This window comes from Oreochromis aureus, linkage group 6 (assembly GCF_013358895.1).
Source record: "Oreochromis aureus strain Israel breed Guangdong linkage group 6, ZZ_aureus, whole genome shotgun sequence".
In the NCBI taxonomy this organism is placed as follows: Eukaryota; Metazoa; Chordata; class Actinopteri; order Cichliformes; family Cichlidae; genus Oreochromis; species Oreochromis aureus.
Genome location: NC_052947.1, coordinates 39,033,946 through 39,053,893, shown reverse-complemented (window position 1 = coordinate 39,053,893; position 19,948 = coordinate 39,033,946). Strand labels below are relative to the sequence as shown.

The 19,948-nt window shown below is 43.2% G+C and overlaps 2 protein-coding genes across 2 annotated transcripts in view; both read right to left on the bottom strand.

Moving 5' to 3' along the window:
* Positions 1–20: 20 nt before the first annotated feature.
* Positions 21–18,068, bottom strand: LOC116320255 (integrin alpha-L-like). The gene is made up of 25 exons (XM_039614108.1): positions 17,473–18,068; positions 16,614–16,731; positions 15,942–16,030; positions 15,423–15,505; positions 15,226–15,322; positions 14,742–14,872; positions 14,498–14,640; positions 14,221–14,371; positions 13,924–14,059; positions 13,779–13,831; positions 13,056–13,161; positions 12,851–12,981; positions 12,528–12,670; positions 12,251–12,401; positions 11,955–12,090; positions 11,797–11,849; positions 10,156–10,240; positions 9,865–10,004; positions 9,331–9,477; positions 9,021–9,218; positions 2,898–3,022; positions 2,674–2,813; positions 2,444–2,574; positions 1,082–1,198; positions 21–899 (listed from the first exon to the last, which is right to left on the bottom strand). The coding sequence occupies exons 1-25, from the start codon at positions 17,507–17,509 to the stop codon at positions 888–890; spliced, it is 2,853 nt and encodes a 950-aa protein (XP_039470042.1). The 5' UTR covers positions 17,510–18,068; the 3' UTR covers positions 21–887.
* A 424-nt stretch (positions 18,069–18,492) lies between these two features.
* dnah6 (dynein, axonemal, heavy chain 6) overlaps positions 18,493–19,948 on the bottom strand; it is a 76,122-nt gene continuing 74,666 nt past the window's right edge. Inside the window, 2 exon segments of the mRNA XM_039613523.1 lie at positions 18,493–18,706; positions 18,921–19,143. Coding sequence (XP_039469457.1) covers positions 18,603–18,706; positions 18,921–19,143 — 327 coding nt within the window. The 3' untranslated portion in view covers positions 18,493–18,602.

The following is a 19,948-nucleotide window of genomic DNA, read 5'->3' as shown; positions in this document are numbered from 1 at the left end:
CAAGGTAAGTGTAAGTTTTTATTTCGTGCACAAACAGTTTTTCCTTTTTTTATATTGAGAGGCAGGAACTGACATGTTTATGCTTTAGAGTTCAGATTTTCAGCCACAGTAGCTGACTGTGGCCACAAGATGACAGTAATGTTAAGGATGCATAGAAACAGGCCAGGAGCTTAATGACAGCGCTGTGTGATGTGAAAGGCTTTGATATGTTTTATTTTGTTGTTTTCGGATTTGACGAGACAAAAGTTTAAACACATCAGCAGAGTGTCTCTGTGAAACAACTTTAGATTCTAGCTAACCGAAGGCCCAGGCTGCTGACGGCTTCTCATGATGTTTCTTCCTCACTCTCGGTGTGTTTACACACCTCTCAGCTTTTAATTGTGAGTCATTATTAATCTCTGGCTCTCTTCCACAGCACGTCCTTTGTCCTTTCCTCCTCTCCTCACCCACAGCTGGTCACAGCAGCTGGCTGCCCCTCCCTGAGCCTGGTTGTGCTGGAGGTTTCTTCCTGCTGAAAGAGAGTTTTTCCTTCCAGCTGTTGCCATGTGCTTGTTCATGAGGGGTAGTTTTTATTGTTGGGGTGTTCTCTGCATTTATCTCTATTTTGTGCAGAGTCTTTATGGGCTTTAGGTGACTGTTGTTGTGATTATGTGGGGTGTAAATAAAACAAAACTGAATCTAAATTAAAGAACTGAAAATTAGGAAAGAATGAATTGATAAGTTTTACATTTAAAGACAAAGTAATTTCTCATTGTTTTCATTAATAAGTCTTTTATTAATGATAATAATGACTCCATGATAATAACTCTTCTGAGCATGTTTTTTACTTGCTAAAAATCAGAAATATGTTCTTGAACAGTTCAGCTCTCACTTCTTCTGCATTATTTTTAAATGGGAATCTGTAAAAAGTAAAAAAAATAAAACAGGTCAAACTTAAACCGCAGGTCAGAAAAAAGCTTCAGACCTCATATTAAATCCTACTAAATATTCTTGGTAAATATAATAGGACATGAGTATAGCTGTATCTTTGGTTGTATACAATAAGCATGTAAATACAGACTGTACGAGCGACTGAACTCACCTCAAGGACAGCCTCTCTTTCAGAGTCCACGCTCAGGACGGCGCTCTCGCTCTCGCTGTCAGGTTGAAGGAAGTTGAGTCTGATCCTGAGAGGTGTTGATGTGTCTGCCACATAGTTCTGTAAGAAACAAAGTCGTTGTCATCAGCTTTCAAAAAGCCTAAAAATACTACGATGGTAACAAACTCAAGCACTGTTATTTGATAACTCTTAGAGTAACACCTTAATTACTAAGGATTAATATTGATGAAGATAAGTTTTTCACTTCTGTTTACATCATTCAGGTAGATCCATTGGGATTTTTTTGAATTTTATTTTTTAATGTTGCTACAAACCACCTCATCTTATCCACCTAACATCTCACATACACTGCTGCTAAATGAGCAGATTTAACAATTTATTTGATTTTCTTATTTAAATTAAATTAAATTAAATTTAATTTAATTTAATTTAATAGTACCTAAACAACAACATCCTGCTGCTGTCTGTACTGTTTTGGTCTCTGGATACAGGATCAGGGTCTGCCTGCCCCTAGCTTATAGTTACGGTTGGATCAGGTGACCCTGAATCCTCCCTTAGTTATGCTGCAATAGGCCTATGGTGCTGGGGCTTTGTTCCACAAGCACCTCTTCATTCTTCAACGCTCTGCATTTAATCATTAGTTATTATTAATCTCTGTCTGTCTTCCGCAGCTTGTCTGTTGTCCTGTCTCCCTTCCCTCACCCCCAACCAGTCACAGATGTATGGCTGCCCCTCCCCTGTTTGTCCCTGAGGTTTGTTCCTGTTGAAAGGGAAGTTTTGCTTTCAACTGCTGCAGCGTGCCAACTCACAGGAAGCTGCATGATTGCTGGTGTTTTCTGTAGCATCTTTATTGAGGTGATTATAATTTGGCACAATATAAATAAACCTGATTATTGATATTAAGGGCCACATATAATGCCTTTCCTTGTGTCCTTATCATTCTGTCACAGTGGTAGATGCTCACATTAAGCATGTCCAAAGCTTGCAGTCAAATGATTTCCTGTGGTGAACCCTAAAGGGCGTGGCCAAAAGAAAAGGAATTGTAGACAAAGCCCGCCCACCTCTTCTCATTGCTTTAAAGCCTAAGCTTGCAAGGGACAGTCAGTCAGGAGAAAGTTGCCTGAAAATAAGGAGATGTAAAATGTCTTTTATATTTAAGTATTTTGAGGCCGGGCTAAATTCAGAATTTTATGTGACATGTCCATAGTGCATGCTATGGCTTAAAACACATGCTTACAAAGCTGGCGCTTTAAGGAAAAGTGGTGATTGAACGATGTGTTAAAGTCATCAGAGAGTGAATAAATAACAAGGTGATGTTCAACATTAAAACTGATGCATTCTTACTGCTCTGTTGATGGAGTAGCTGACACAGGTGTTTTCATCTCTCAGCTCCAGGGTCTGACTGAACATACTTTGACTTGCTTGTCCCATCACATTAAGTATATATGTGATGTTCAATGCTGAGCTCACTGGCCCTGAAAAAAGTCATTCACACACATTAATTACACATTAATGTGAATTTTTAAAAACTGTTTTAATGTTCCACATTTGTCCGCTCATCACAACAAACCTACCTACTTTGCTCTTTGTTGCTTCGACCTTTTCAAAGCATGCCGTTATTTTAACCAAAGCTACATTTGTATCTGGACTCAGGGTGTCGAAGTTCTCAGGGTGAAAAGACAGACGAGCCAAGACGTTGAAGACCGGCTTGGATCTGAAAGGCAGCGAATGAACTTAAATAGATTGTCGCTGTAAATTTTAGCCTCCTTTATAGGTGTAGTGTTAATATAATATTCACCTGAATACAACAGCTGCACCATGTGATTCAACCACAACACCCGGGAGCCCATCCTCCCCGAGGTCCCTGAAGATGGCCCTTCCAAAGAATTTCAGCCCGTGGTCTATATTTTTTCCCATGATTCTCTGGAATAACGAGATATTAGAGCCTAGTCTGAATACCTCTTTCAGATGACATTACATGTCTGTGTCTACAATAGTGCTCTTATAAGTGTAAGTCTGATAATATTAGCATGCTGCAGATAATTAAACTTAAATGCAAATGCACAGAGGTTTTGAGAGTGTGCGAACACAACTCCATAAGCACAGACAAAAAAGAGCAAAAACTTGCATTAATGACATGATAAGATATTTCATTTCCAATCTGCTTTTTTGTAAGCTCTGTACGTTGTTCAGTCGTTATTGTACAATATTTGACTTGAATACATTTAGGCTGGCAGGTTGTGGTGTCTGACAGAGAAATGTTTGATTGTTGAAATATAGAAACAGAAGATTCTAGAAACAGAGATTTTACTTGTTCTAAATCCCACCCTTTGAAATTGTCACGGTTTGCGGGTGCAAGCCGTGTGGGAATTAATTAGGACCAGGCAGCGGCAGCTGAAGTGCAGGTGAGGATTTATTAACAATAAGGCAAATAAACAGAAATGGCGAGTGACACTAACAGGTAAACCTAAACTGGGAAAACTAACAAAGCAAACCAGAAACGAAGATGCAGGAGGTCCGAGGAAACACACATGGAGAGACGAGGGACATCGAGGGGAAACAACACAGACGAACCAGCAACTAACAGAGGCAGACACGAGGTTTAAATGCACAGAAGGATAACGAGGGAATGAGACACAAAAGGAGGGCACAGCTGGGAGTAATCAGACCTGACGAGACAGGGGAAGAGTAAACTGAACACACTGAGATAAGACAGAGACTTTTAAAGTAAAACAGGAAACACATGCACGTAATGACACCGACTCAAAACGCAGACTAAACACAGGGATACACTGGTAGGAAAGAATGAACACTAACCGAGGAAGAACAGAACCAAAATTACAATAATAGAAAACACAAAACGCTGGGTCAAAAGGACCCAGGATCATGACAGTACCCCCCCCTCAAGGGCTGGCCCCAGACAGCCCAAAACAAGAAAACCAAGAAACTCCCAAAAACAGAAAACAACCCGACCAGGGCGGGCGGTGGGAGCCCAGGAAGGAGGGCCCGAAGCCAAAACAAAACAGGAGCACCAGAAAACAACACGAGCCCAAAACCAAAAGAAGACAAAAAGGAAACACACCAGAGCACAGGAAAACAGGCCAAAACAGAACACCACAGGGGCTGGCCGTGAGGATGGCGACGTGGACACAGTTCAGGGGGACGGCCAGGGGGCCGACAGTACCGAGCCCAAACAGTTCAGGGGCCGGCCGCAGACGGCAGCGGCGCCCGACGCTGGCACAGTTCAGGGGCCGGCCGTGAGGACGGCAGCGGCGCCGACGCGGGCACAGTTCAGGGGGCCGGCCCGGGGGCCGATAACACAGGAGCCCGGACAGTTCAGGGGGCCAGCCGTGAGGGAGGCAATGGTGGCGACTCAGGCGAAGGCGGTCCGGGGGCCGCCCACGACGGCGATGGCGCCTGGCCAGTGGCCTGGAAAGTGGCCAGTCAGCTGCAGACCCCGACGGGGTAGGACCAGGCGAGGCTGAAGACTCGGAGGCTGGACCAGGCGAGGCTGAAGACTCGGAGGCTGGACCAGGCGAGGCTGAAGACTCGGAGGCTGGACCAGGCGAGGCTGAAGACTCGGAGGCTGGACCAGGCGAGGCTGAAGACTCGGAGGCTGGACCAGGCGAGGCTGAAGACTCGGAGGCTGGACCAGGCGAGGCTGAAGACTCGGAGGCTGGACCAGGCGAGGCTGAAGACTCGGAGGCTGGACCAGGCGAGGCTGAAGACTCGGAGGCTGGACCAGGCGAGGCTGAAGACTCGGAGGCTGGACCTGGCGAGGCTGAAGACTCGGAGGCTGGACCTGGCGAGGCTGAAGACTCGGAGGCTGGACCTGGCGAGGCTGATGAGGCCGCAGGTGACGGCGTGGAAGCCGGAGACGATGAGGCCGCAGGTGACGGCGTGGAAGCCGGAGACGAAGAGGTCGCGGGTGACGGCGTGGAAGCCGGAGACGAAGAGGCGCAGGTGACGGCGTGGAAGCCGGAGACGAAGAGGTCGCAGGTGACGGGCGTGGAAGCCGGAGACGAAGAGGTCGCGCAGGTGACGGCGTGGAAGCCGGAGACGAAGAGGCCGCAGGTGACGGCGTGGAAGCCGGAGACGAAGAGGCCGCAGGTGACGGCGTGGAAGCCGGAGACGAAGAGGCCGCAGGTGACGGCGTGGAAGCCGGAGACGAAGGCACTGCAGCTGGCGGCGTAGATGGTGAGGCTGCCGCTGGCGTGGATGGTGAAGCTGCAGCTGGTGGCGGCGTGGAAGCCGGAGACGGAGGCGCTGCAGCTGGCGTGAATGAAGAGGCGGCAGCTGGCGTGGAAGCCAGAGACGGAAGCGCTGCAGGCGGCGGCGGCGCCGGAGGCGGCGGCGCTGCAGGCGGCGGCGTGGAAGCCGGAGACGAAGAGGCCGCAGGTGACGGCGTGGAAGCCGGAGACGAAGGCACTGCAGCTGGCGGCGTAGATGGTGAGGCTGCCGCTGGCGTGGATGGTGAAGCTGCAGCTGGCGGCGGCGTGGACGCCGGAGACGGAGGCGCTGCAGCTGGCGGCGGCGTGGACGCCGGAGACGGAGGCGCTGCAGGCTGGACGGATCCCTTGGACCCTCCAGCGACGACAGGAAGCAAAGGCCGGACGGATCCCTTGGACCCTCCAGCGACGACAGGAAGCAAAGGCCGGACGGATCCCTTGGACCCTCCAGCGACGACAGGAAGCAAAGGCCGGACGGATCCCTTGGACCATCCAGCGGCGACAGGAAGCAAAGGCCGGACGGATCCCTTGGACCATCCAGCGACGACAGGAAGCAAAGGCCGGACGGATCCCTGGACCCTCCAGCGACGACAGGAAGCAAAGGCCGGACGGATCCCTTGGACCCTCCAGCGACGACAGGAAGCAAAGGCCGGACGGATCCCTTGGACCCTCCAGCGACGACAGGAAGCAAAGGCCGGACGGATCCCTTGGACCCTCCAGCGACGACAGGAAGCAAGGCGGGCGGTCCTTCGGACCCTCCAGCGGAGACACGAGGCAAAGAGTCCACTAGCCGACATAAAGGCAGCTGGCACTGCACAGAGCACTGGCTTTGCCCAGGCAACACTAACATGGAGGAGTTCTCTGAGGGCTGCTTAATCTTCAGGGGTCCAGTAATAGCTGGGGGGTGAAACCTAGCTTCTGGGGAAGCCCTGGAGTGCATTACTTCGCCTGAAGCAGCTAAAGAGCAAGAATCTCCCTGGGTGGAACTAAGACCCTCTCCCTGCCTAAAGCGAGAGTGTGAGACTGGAGCTACGGGGGACACTGGAGCTACGGGGGACACAGGGGCCTGGAGCTACGGGGGACACAGGGGCCTGGAGCTACGGGGGACACAGGGGCCTGAACTACAGGCGGCACAGGGGCCTGAACTACAGGCGGCACAGGGGCCTGAACTACAGGCGGCACAGGGGCCTGAACTACAGGCGGCACAGGGGCCTGGGCTGCGGGTGAAACTGGGAGCACTGGAGGCTGGGCAGCCGAGTGAGCTACTGGAGGCTGGGCAGCCGAGTGAGCTACTGGAGGCTGGGCAGCCGAGTGAGCTACTGGAGGCTGGGCAGCCGAGTGAGCTACTGGAGGCTGGGCAGCCGAGTGAGCTACTGGAGGCTGGGCAGCCGAGTGAGCTACTGGAGGCTGGGCAGCCGAGTGAGCTACTGGAGGCTGGGCAGCCGAGTGAGCTACTGGAGGCTGGGCAGCCGGTGAGCTACTGGAGGCTGGGCAGCCGAGTGAGCTACTGGAGGCTGGGCAGCCGAGTGAGCTACTGGAGGCTGGGCAGCCGAGTGAGCTACTGGAGGCTGGGCAGCCGAGTGAGCTACTGGAGGCTGGGCAGGAGTGGCGGAGCGAGGCTGGGACAAGGAGGTGGGAAGTTTGTGTAGCTCCGAACGTGGAAGTCCCAAAAACAAAGCAAAGGATTGTAGCGGAGTAAGCCCAGTGTCCTCCACCACATAATCCTTCCTTCGCCGCTGCTTGCTCCTCCTGCAGGGCCTGGCTTCTGAAAGCAGCGCTGGAGTGACACCAGGAAACTGAGCTGAGAGCGGCTGCTGAGCAGGCGATGAGCTGTTCTCAAAATCATCTGCCGCACAGAAGACAGCCCCAGAATGAACAGTCACATAGTCCGAAAAAGAGCCCTCACTCTCCACAACCGGCGAATTAAAAGTCCGGATGTCCGGCTGTGGGGTGGCGCGCCGACGGCGCGATCGACATTTCCTCCCCGCCGACGGCTCCGATGGGCCAGGCAAGATCACATTCGGTGAGTCGGGCGGCAAGGCAGGAGTGGCAGAGAGCAGGTGAGGTGTGCGCTGAAGGAAGGCCTGAATGGTCGGCGAGAGCGAGCCAAACAGCCACGGAAGACCAGAGAAGAGCCGCTGTAGGCGTGTTTCCACAGCGCGACGAAGCTCCTCCGGGGGATGTTCCAACCACAGGCTGAGAAGATTCTCAACGGAGAAAACGATGTCATCCCTCAGCTACTCCGAAGGGTCGCAAGCTGCTGGGTCCATGTTGGCTGGTTCGTGCTGTCACGGTTTGCGGGTGCAAGCCGTGTGGGAATTAATTAGGACCGGGCAGCGGCAGCTCAAGTGCAGGTGAGGATTTATTAACAATAAGGCAAATAAACAGAAATGGCAAGTGACACTAACAGGTAAACCTAAACTGGGAAAACTAACAAAGCAAACCAGAAACGAAGATGCAGGGAGGTCCGAGGAAACACACATGGAGAGACGCAGGGACATCGAGGGGAAACAACACAGACGAACCAGCAACTAACAGAGGCAGACACGAGGTTTAAATGCACAGAAGGATAACGAGGGAATGAGACACAAAAGGAGGGCACAGCTGGGAGTAATCAGACCTGACGAGACAGGGGAAAAGTAAACTGAACACACTGAGATAAGACAGAGACTTTTAAAGTAAAACAGGAAACACATGCACGTAATGACACCGACTCAAAACGCAGACTAAACACAGGGATACACTGGTAGGAAAGAATGAACACTAACCGAGGAAGAACAGAACCAAAATTACAATAATAGAAAACACAAAACGCTGGGTCAAAAGGACCCAGGATCATGACAGAAATAGTGTTGGACACAAAGTTCTTTGGGCAGGTTGTCACATTTTTAAAGTTATATTACAGCATTACTAGAAAGTGTTGAGCAGATTCATCGTTTGTGCCTCATTTCTCTGATGGTTTATAAAATTTGAAGGTTATAGAAATAATTTTCCTCCTGAATCTTTGATAATAAAGTGCTATCCAAAAGTCTTGAGTTACCTCACATTTCTTTATATTTTGCTTCCACAGAGGCAGACTGTCATTGATTCATTCATTTTCGGTCCAGTTCTTGTACCTGATCATTTTTAGGGGAATGTTTTTTTGTTTTTAAAACCACTTAACACTGACCTATGAATCATTAAAGCATAAACAAAGCTCAAAGACTGAAATCACCTAAATTGTTCTTCTAATGGAACTTCTCTAGATACTTGTTGTTTGATTTTTTTTTAGAGTTGCAGGAAATTCCACACAATATTTTCAGTGGAATCTGCAAAAATATTGACTGGTTTCCCCAGAGCCTGGACCTCAACATTACTGAAGCAGTGTGGGATCATCTTTACAGATAACAGAACGAAAGGCAGCCAACATCCAAAGAGAAGCTTTGAATGTCCTTTAAGGAACTATTCCTAAAAACTACCAATTACAAGAAAGAAATTACCTGCCTAAGAGAGTTCGGGCTGTGTAAAAGAATAGAGGCAGTCCAAAGCTTGTTATAATTGTACAAACTCTATTTTTGCCTCTTATATTGTATTTCCATTTATTTTGCACATGTTTGCAAGAAATCACTACACCTACTTAGCATTTTAAAGGCAGAATATAAAGACATGACAGGTGGCTCAAGACTTTTGCACAGTAGTGTTGTCTGTGTCACCTGGCTGAAAGTGCTGACTATCCCTCTCTGCCTGTTGCCATGGTAGATATACACAGCCCCGCTCTTATCATCCTCAAGCGGAGCTCCGACAGCTACGTCTCGGAGTCCATCTCCATTCAGGTCTGGAAGACTGGATATGGTGGTGCCAAATCTACCCATGGATGGTCCCGTCACATCCTGGTTACTTTCCAGTACAGTCTAATAGGAAATGAGGATGTTAATAATGGACTATGAAAACACATGCATTTATTTTGTCAGCTTTAAAGCTCACACAGTGTCACACTGGATCTTAGTTTTTATTATAGCTCACCTCATCGCTCACAGAGTAGATGTAGACCCGGCCTTCTTTCTTCACCTGAGGCAGATGAAACTGTGGAGCTCCTACCAGCAGGAAGTCAGTGCTCCCATCTGAATCAACATCTAATGAGCACAGCTCAGCACCGAAGTAGGAACCAATCTGAGAATGTTTGGGGTGTAAAGGATGATTTACAAAGTCAAAACCAAACCCAAAGACACAGCTTCAAAGTAGTACAGTTATTATGAGCTGTAATAACTGCATTAAGTCTCCATGATTTTTTGGATTTGTCATTATTGTTTAAAAACACACATTATCATTCTCAAACTGTAAAGTGCTGCTCATCTCTTTTTATTCTCTGTTGAGGGCCTGATCCCAAACACCTACACCCTCCCACTCTAAGGATTTTTGTCATATTAATGCATCGTTTCCTCTTAATATGACACAAAATCCAAACCTTTACCAAAGTTTTGGCACAAATATTTTCATGCTTTAGCTCAAATCTGAATATTTTTAAAAATCACAATATTTCTTAACATAGTTACCAACCTGTTCTCCACGAATTCTTTGAAGTTCTGTCCATTGTTCACAGCGGTGTCTGAAAACGACCTGTCCTGTTTGCTCAAACTCTGGTAAACCCACGAAATACAAAGGAACACCGTTTTTCTTTCCAATGGAAATGGAATTTCCTGCAACAGCCAAATAATAATCTGCTAAATGTTCACTCTGGATCTCATATGTGCTACAATATGGTATCTCAAGTTATAGAAAAGTAATCTTATTAAAGTAGCAGATAATATATAGATAGTAGGTAATAATAAAAAACAGAAATGGGTTTACCCAGGTAACCCTGCATTCGTTCTTGAGGTCTATGCAGAAAACTACGCCAGCTGTTCGATCCCACAGAACCCACGATCAGGCTATCCTGCTCACAGAAACATCTGATTACAGTTCAGACTGAACAGAGACAGAGAAGAACTGAGATACCAGTAACAGTGATGAGGTAATGTCACAGATCAACAGTCATGAATTAGAATAAGAACTCTTATAAAAAAGCAAAGCTCAACTAAAAAGAAGATTTTGAGCTGCCTTGTTGACATTAAGTGATAGGAACTGTTTTCGTTATGTTCTATTATGTTTCTATTATGTTATTTAAGTATGTTCTATCACTTACAGCACACTACTAAGGCTTGGTCATTATCTGAAGATGTTCCTGCAGCACTTGAACTGAGTAAACAGAAAAATGTCATTTATAGTCTCATTCATGGGTTTAATGGTCCACTGGTTTTGGAAAGCAAAGTTTTTATGGTTTGTTTTCTTTGCTGTACATAAAATGCATCCAATCACTGCTCCCAAAAAAACAAAAAGTAAAAAAACCCAACCGTATACTTCGTTATTATTTAAATAACCGTATATCCTTTCTTTCAATAACTACAGTTGAGATGCAACTTATGTTGCTGATGCTGTGGAAAATGTAATTTTCAACAGCATTTTGCAGTGACTTGCAAATCTCATTAAGCATTGTTTTATTCACAAGAGAATATAGGAAACATATTAAATGTTTGAACAGAAAAGATGTAGCATTTTAAGAAACACTAACTACGAATTTGGCAGCAACGTGTCTCCAAACAGCTGAGTCAGGGCCTTGTTAGCATTCGGTCTTCTTTTAACAATCTATAAATATCTGGGAACCGAGGACACCAGCTGCTGGACTTTATCAGATGAACGTTGTTGTAGTTTTCATTTCAAGCTGAAAAGACCTTCCATTAAAAATACACTGTCTGGATCAGAGCAGCTGGATGCTGCTCGAAAACCTTTAGACACCTTTCAGCATTGCACGAGCCTTTACAGATGTGCAAGCTGCCAGTATTATTGGTGCTGGTGCACCCTGGTACCATCAGAGATGCAGCTTTTGAACTGAACATCCAACATGCTGGATGGTCTTTCTCCTCTTTAGTCCAGAGGATGTGACCCTTTCTAAAACAAATGTAAATTCTGAACCCTTCAGAAGAGTCAGTCCATTCTAAATGGACTTCAGCCCAGAGAAGGAGGGTGATATGAAATGTATGAGAGAGCTTTAACCTGCGTTTGTGGATGGAATGGTGAACTGACAGTGATTTCTGGAAGTGTTCCTGAGCCCATGCTGTGATTGTGCCTCTTTTTAATGCATTGCTGCCTAACATCACGAGCATCGAATATTCATTTTTGGACTTGTCCCTTGTGAAAGGTAAATTTTACAATTCTAACACATTTTCAGTGTTTCTTTTCGTGTTAAACAGTTTGTAAGAGTGGAATTTTTTCCAAACAATAAGAATTTAAAACACACAACACTTCACCTATCCTGAGTCAGTGCTTTACTCTCTGCACATTAGCTGTACCTGTGTATGTCAGGTTAGCCATGACTGAGAAATTTCAATCTTGTCACAAGTAAATAATTTAGACTTTGAATGTGTGCAGTTTTAACCTTTTGAAATTATTCACCTTTCTGAAAACAGCACTGAATCCACTGAATTCTGCCAGAGGAGCTGTGCAACCTAAATATGAAGAGATATATGTGACCACCACTGGTCCACACCAGGAAGATAACAGTGATTTTTGTAAATGTATTTATCAAAACAGGGAACAAAGTTTAACATCACCTTCCACAGTAAATATCTTTTCCTGTAAATTCTCCAGCACTCCTGTGAGTCCATCATAGTCCTCAATTTTGAAGGCATTTCTATGTTTTGGCTCTGAAGCAATGGCCCTGAATTTATCCAGCTTAGCATCTTTGATCTGAAATCAGAATACTGCTTGAAAACATGAAATTCAAAGTCTGACATCAGCATGGGAAGTAAAAACTGGACTGAGAGCTGAAATCTGCTGAGCTGTTTGTGCTGAGACTGACAACATGATGCTTTTTCTGTTGGGACTGATGTAACACATCACATCCTACCCCGACGACAAGACGAGTTATATTTTTATCGTCGTATCTTTTAATGATCCCTCTTCTGTCTGTATCAGAGGGATCTCCGTCTGTGATTAGAATCAGAACTTTGGTAACATCAGGAGAGGCGCCTGTAGCATTGTTGTCAAAGATTTCATTTCTGAAACAAATGTGAAAGCAAAGCAACACTCAGAATAAACAACATTTAAAAATATGAATAAATGAACAAATACAGTGCTCATTATCTAACAGCTGTATTGATCCTGCTGCTTTTAACATAACTTACAGCACAAATTCGAGGCCTCTGTGTGTGTTGGTGAGACTTTTTAAATGTTTTTCTTTCATAAGTTTATCGAGAGCACGTCCAGCTGCATAGTCGTTGAAGTCAAACACTTTGTGGACTGTTGAAGAGAACTGAACTGCTGCGAACTGGAAACAGAACAAACAACAACAAAAAATAAAAACAAGAAAAATACATAAATACATTACTCATATAATGCATTATATATATATATATATATATATATATATATATATATATATATATATGTGTGTGTGTGTGTGTGTGTATAGTTATGCTATGAATAATTTGATGAGCTGTATAATGACCGTTACTGGCGTGTCCCTAAGGCTGCCCATTATCTCCACAATGAAGTCTTTATTTTTGTTGAATTCTATTTCATCCAAACTTGCTGATCCATCAAATAAAAAAACAACTTCCACAGCCTTATTTGTTCGTTCTGGGGGGAAAATGTTGAACAATTTGAAAGAGGATGTAACCAGGAACATATAAAACTTAAAAAAAATGTTTTACCTTCAACAACAGAAGAAGAGGTTTGTTGAAGATTTGGGATCTGGTGACAGACAATATTCAGGTACGAGTTGTCGGAACAGTTGCTGACTGCAGTCGTGCTGCAAACCTAAAACAAATCATAAGAGAACTTAAATGTCCAACAGTGCAAATATTTAGCAGTTACAGTACAGCTAAATGCAGAGCATAGCTTAAATCTATGGGAAATCCATCTGTGCTGCGTAATCGTAACAGAAGATACAACTTTTATATGTTGACGTGACAACATTACATAGATTCAAATCAATTGTATTTTATTTATAAAGTGACAAATTACAACGACAGTTGCCTCAATGTGCTCTATACTGTAAGGTAAAGACCTTACAATAATAGATAGAAAACCCCAACAGTCAGATGACCCCCGTGAGCGAGCGCTTTGGCAACAGTGGGAAGGAAAAACTCCCTTTAGATGAATGAGCATAATTAAAGTGATTACTCTGCATCCTGTGGAGAACATGATTTCAAGGCAAATCATTCAGCGCTTATTCAGAATTGTTCAATTTCACCAGCTTTTCTAAACCCTGATGTCACACTGCTAGAATCAATATTTACACCAATGAGATGATCACATAATGTTTCAATTACACAAAAAGTCTCACGCAGTATGACAGCAGACACTCCAGGACCCTGCAACCACAAATGATATAGACTAAACTGAATTGACCTGAGCTGAATTTAGATATTCACCTTTTTGAAAACAGCACTGAATCCACTGAATTCTGCCAGAGGAGCTGTGCAACCTAAATATGAAGAGATACATGTGACCACCAGGAAGATAACAGTGATTTTTGTAAATGTATTTATCAAAACAGGGAACAAAGTTGAACATCACCTTGCGCAGTAAATATCTTTTCCTGTAAATTCTCCAGCACTCCTGTGAGTCCATCAAAGTTCTCAATTTTGAAGGCATTTCTATGTTTTGGTTCTGAAGCAATGGCCCTGAATTTATCCAGTCTGGCAGCTCTGACCTGAAATCAGAATACTGCTTGAAAACATGAAATTCAAAGTCTGACATCAGCATGGGAAGTAAAAACTGGACTGAGAGCTGAAATCTGCTGAGCTGTTTGTGCTGAGACTGACAACATGATGCTTTTTCTGTTGGGACTGAGTGTAACACATCACATCCTACCCCGACGACAAGACGAGTTATATTTTTATCGTCGTATCTTTTAATGATCCCTCTTCTGTCTGTATCAGAGGGATCTCCGTCTGTGATTAGAATCAGAACTTTGGTAACATCAGGAGAGGCGCCTGTAGCATTGTTGTCAAAGATTTCATCTCTGAAACAAATGTGAAAGCAAAGCAACACTCAGAATAAACAACATTTAAAAATATGAATAAATGAACAAATACAGTGCTCATTATCTAACAGCTGTATTGATCCTGCTGCTTTTAACATAACTTACAGCACAAATTCGAGGGCTTTGTGTGTCATGGTGAGAGTTTTTAAATGTTTTTCTTTCATAAGTTTATCGAGAGCACGTCCAGCGTCATAGTCGTTGAAGTCAAACACTTTGTGGACTGTGTAGGAGAACTGAACTGCTGCGAACTGGAAACAGAACAAACAACAACAACAAGAAAAATACATTATTCATATAATGTATAGTTTATTCATATTGCTATGAATAATTTGATGAGCTGTGTAATGACCGTTACTGGCGTGTCCCTATGGCTCTCCATTATCTCCACAATGAAGTCTTTATTTTTGTTGAATTCTGCTTCAGTCATACTCGCTGATCCATCAAATAAAAAAACTACTTCCACAGACTTATTTGTTTGTTCTGGGGGTGAAAAGCATGAAAATATTTAGCCTGGAAGATGGAAACAGACATAAATATACCTCACACAGTCTTACTACATTTTCTGGTCAGATGAAACAAAGATTCATCTATAAACATGAACATTATTTAATTAACATATGCAATAATTATGATCTCACAGTTGTACTCAGCCACCTGTTTCAAATGTAACCGAACTTACAGAATCAATCAGAGTGCTCTGTGTGTGTTGGTGAGACACTTGCAGCTTCATAGTCGTCAAGTTCAAACACTTTGTTGACCACTACGGTCTGCTGGACACAGACAGTGAGACTTTCTGTGCCTTTATCGTTAGAAACTCCCCCAATATTTTTTACCTTGGGTGGACGGTCCACGGTCGAGTTTCATCTTGTAACACACTTTGTTCAGAGACGAGTTTCCACTGTGTGGATGCACTGCACTTGGACTGCAGACCTACGTACATCAGGTTTTAAAAGAGAACAAAGAAATATGATCTGAGATTATGTTTTGTTTTTAATATTGTCAGTGAAAATGTTTTTTGAGTTTTTCTTACAGTGATTTGAGAGCGCATGGCGTCCTCAGATATCGACAGTCCAAAGTGCCTGATGGGTATCGGGCTGTCTGCGGGAGAAATTTCTGTGACAATAACATCAGATTATATTAAAAATACAAATACACTACATCATTCTGCAATAGAAAAAAAAATGTCTCGATCTGGGAATTAAAACTCATTTTACATTGTGGGACACATACAGCCCACTTTAATCTTAAATGGACCAGACCAGCTAAGCTGGAGTCTTTGCAGTGATCTAGATGATGTTTGCAGTTTCACGTGGTCTTCAAAGAGAATGTAATGTCTAAGATGTGCTGATAATTAATATCCCTACTGACAGTAAAAACTATATCAGTATCAAGATTAGTTTTCAGGACTGTCTCCCTGTTTACCTTACAACATAAAGTGCAGTGAGGCAACTATAAAAATAATAAATATAAAAATATAACACAACCTCTACACTGTGGCAGTATTTTATGTCCTAAAAATGGTTTTCAATTCAAAACCACATTAATGTACCTGGAACAATGATGCAGCGGTGGGTCAGGTTCAGATCAGATGTGCATGTCTCTTCAGGTCCTAGCTGCTCTGGTGCAGTGACAAGTGTCCTGTGGACACAACAACACTCGTGATAATCACTAAAAAGAGAGTTTTTTTGTTTCTGACCTGTGCTCTCAGAATTTGTTTATCATTTTAACCTTGCAGCTGAAGTTGAGTTCAATAACTTGGGCAGTAGCAGCCGTACATGCATAGTCTCTGAAAACGCCCCTGGACCAGATTGACAACAACCACGAATACTCTCGGGGTCAATGAAAGCAAATATGCTGTGTGGGCTTTATTTATTTGTCCCTCGCTCAGGACAAAGGTAATCTTTACTTTTACCCAAGTTTGTTTAAGACAGCAACTACAGTTAAGTGACCTTTAATTTTATCAAGCGGTTACTTTGCACTTTTGGGACATCAAAAGTGCTCTGATCATCGAATCCCAGCTACATTTTTCCCCTACTTTCTTTCCAGTCCATTTCCTGTCCCCATCCTCTATGAGAAACGTTAAATAAATAGTTCTATTGTGCCTTAGTGAGATCTGATCAGACAGAAATAAGACAACAACAAAGCTGTACACCACATTAATGATGCAAATATGATGTAATATTTTGATACTTTGAATCTTTAGATTAGCTTTGATACTCACCCATTGTTCTTGTCAGACAGTAACTGAAGCACCTTGTTTTGGAAGAAATCTTTTTGTTCTGTAGTAAAGATGCGGGTGGCTGTCGTATCAATGTTGAAAGCCAAACATACAGAGATGGCTGCAGCACGTCATTAAAAAAAAAAAAAAAATTAATGATTTCATCTTGTGTAAAAACGTTTGGCTGGCAATGGTAACACACTTATTCTACATCTGTCCAAATCTACCAAAGAGTCTGAATTTGAGATCATCAGTTTTATAAAGTTACAGAAACGGTTCGACTGAGGCCGTAAATCAAAATTGGGACGATGTGGTGAGAGGGGGGTCCTGATACACAATACACATCTGATTAAGTTTATTGGCTTCTTAAGACCATTTTCTGCATACAAAGAATCTCATGACAAAAACATACTAAAAATACTGTGTTTCAATTTGAGCACCCAGAGGATCAGAGGCTAAAGTGGGAAACATTTTCCACAACATGATATAAGATAGTTTAAAAAAAAAAAGCCCATAGCATTCCTAACATTTCTCTGTGTTGTTGATTTTAGCATGTAACACCCACACAAAAGATTTGTTTGTGCACAGGTCTGAACTTTAAACTGACACAGTTACAGTCGACAGTTTTCTCTTTTACATTAAATCAGGCCAAATGCACACTGACTGGATCTTTCTACTTTCAAAACAAACATGAGATTCCTCTGAATCTTTTTATCCAACTCTTAAAAAGAAAATCAGTAAAGACATTTCTCCAAATGCTGAATTACGCCTTTAAACAGTCACATTGAAAAGACAACTCTTTCCCCACACTCAGCTTTTTTTTATATATGATTTTGTAGAAATGTATTTGTTTAGATCTTACCAACAGCCACTGTGCAGATGAGCCAGACTGACTTCATCTTTTCTACTGGTCGTTTCCAGAGAATGGTAGAAAATGATAAAGGCTAAGGAGGAGTCAGAAAATGAGGAGGGCCCACGCAGTTTGAATTATTGAGAGGAGTCCTTCTACACATCACGTGCATGACTTCAATTTTGACTGAATTGACAGAAATATACAGTTTAAATGTTATGAACTTGTTAACTTTGTGTGCCACTTTGTGACTCCTGACTCTGAAAAGTTGAAATAAATGTATAAATAATTGTCTATTGTTTGCTAAAATTCAGATTCTCACAGTTTTTAGGTCTTTTTGTTCATATTTTATGAATAATCACAAAGCATCCAACCACCGCAGAGTCTTCAGAAAACTTCTGAAGATGGCAGGTCTCTGTGCAGTGGCTGAAGTCTGTGGTGTTGAGGGTGAAGAGGAAGGCAGAGAGGACAGTCCCTTGTGGTGCTGATGACCTTGTCAGACACACACTGTGGAAGACGCGCATATTGTGGTCTTCCTGTCAGGTGATCAACAATCCAGGACACCAGAGAATTGTTGATTATATGTGACTAATCTCTGAGAAGTCCAGTTTCCTGCTTCAAATTTGGGCATATTTGTCTTATTTGTCTAATAAATGCCTAAATAAAAAAAATATAGAATTCTTAGTTTTTCTAAAACATTTCTTTTCTTGTTTTCACGAAGCCATCAACTTAAAAAAAAATCTCCTTTCACTTTTACAGTTATCCTTCTGTCACTCGTCTCCACCCACTCCACCCTGCCTCTCTTGTTCAGCGTCTGCTGCCTTGGATAGTGACGGCTGACACCAGGTATTTAAACTCATCTACCTTTGCTACCTCTGCTTCTTGTGACTTGTTAACTTACAGATGGAATGAAGCAGTGTAAGGCAGTGTAGTGCTTCCACTGTGAAAATGGGACGTCTCCTTTCTAAAGAGTTTGTTATATAAATGAATGTAGTCAAACACATGTATGAGATGAAGGAAAAGAAACATCAGTCAGGGTGAAAGTTTTACTACAGTCTGTGTTGCTATTACACAAACTTAATTCAAGTTTGTGCAAATGTTTTGGTGCCATTCAAAATTCTGCTTTGTCCTCGAATAAAAATTTAATCATCCAACTGGCACAGGAGTGCGGAGGCTTTGGATATCCAGTAGTCGCTGGGTCGCTTGGAGGGAAGCATTACTGTCACCACAAAATTAGTTGAGTGACCTGAAGGGAGAGAGACATGAAGGGTGAGGAAACAATCTGAGCAAACATCCTTTTTCTTTCTTTTCTTGATATTGTATGTTGGTAACAGGGACGTGCGCTGTATCCCACCAAAACTCCCAGCAATGGCCAAAAACTAGCTCTTGGACTTATGATAGTATAAAATGTGTCATGACTTTAAATGTAAAAAGTGACTTTTGATGCATCAGGTGTGTACCTGTGGTGGACAGAGTGCCAGCTCTGGCTGAGGTCTTGTACAGAGGAGCGTGGTAGAGGTCAGGCTCTGGGACGTAGTTCTGCTGTGGCTCAAAGTGCACCACCAGCAGCATGGTGTTCATAACCCGAGGCAGCGCATCATCTATCACCATGCCGACATCATCCCAGCGGCAGGCATCCATGAACATGCCGTGAACAAGTACACCGTCCTGCGGCTCTGGTAACTGTTTTAACAAGTAACCATATTAAAGGAATTACCTTTTTACTTTCCTTTTCCTTTTTACTGACAAACTCTTGAAACAAAGTAAACACAAAGACTTTCTTTCTGCAGTTTGTGCTTTTTCAGAAAAAATGGTGGTTTCTATATTTTTTACAAACATCAGGCAAACAGCTGCAAAGCTAGAAAATAAAACAAAGAATATGTGGCTTTGCTTTTATCAGATGTATCCAGAGCTTTTTATTCTTTAAGGATTTCATTTTCATAAACAGAGATTTAAAGAAGAGTTGGCACGATGTTTGCTGGGGTTGATATTCACTGTTTATGACGCTTAAGAGGGCATCAATCTGATATCTCATCAGGAAATAAACTCAGTATTTTAAAAAAGAAAACAATACTGGTGGCTGTACTGCCCTCGAGATTCACCCCGGGTCAAGTATAACACAACCTTACTAAAGAAATCAGTATGTAGTCCAATCAAAAATAATGGATAACAGATTTAATTTGATCATTTAGGATACATTTGCTCTGTGGTGCTAACTTTGAGACCATCAGATCAGATTTAGAGATTCAGGATAAAGTAATGTCACAAAAACATTAATCAATTAATACAAGAATTAGAGACATATATCAAATAGGTCATCATCTCAGGTTCCTACAACTTTCTAATTCACATTTTACATTGACCATTTCAAATGCTTGCCTAAAAACAAAACAAGCTAGTGGTCATATTAATGGTAAAAGGATTTATCTTCAGCCCGCTAGGTTTGTTTTGCTTTCAAGGACTCAAACTGAAATCATGCAAACACAAA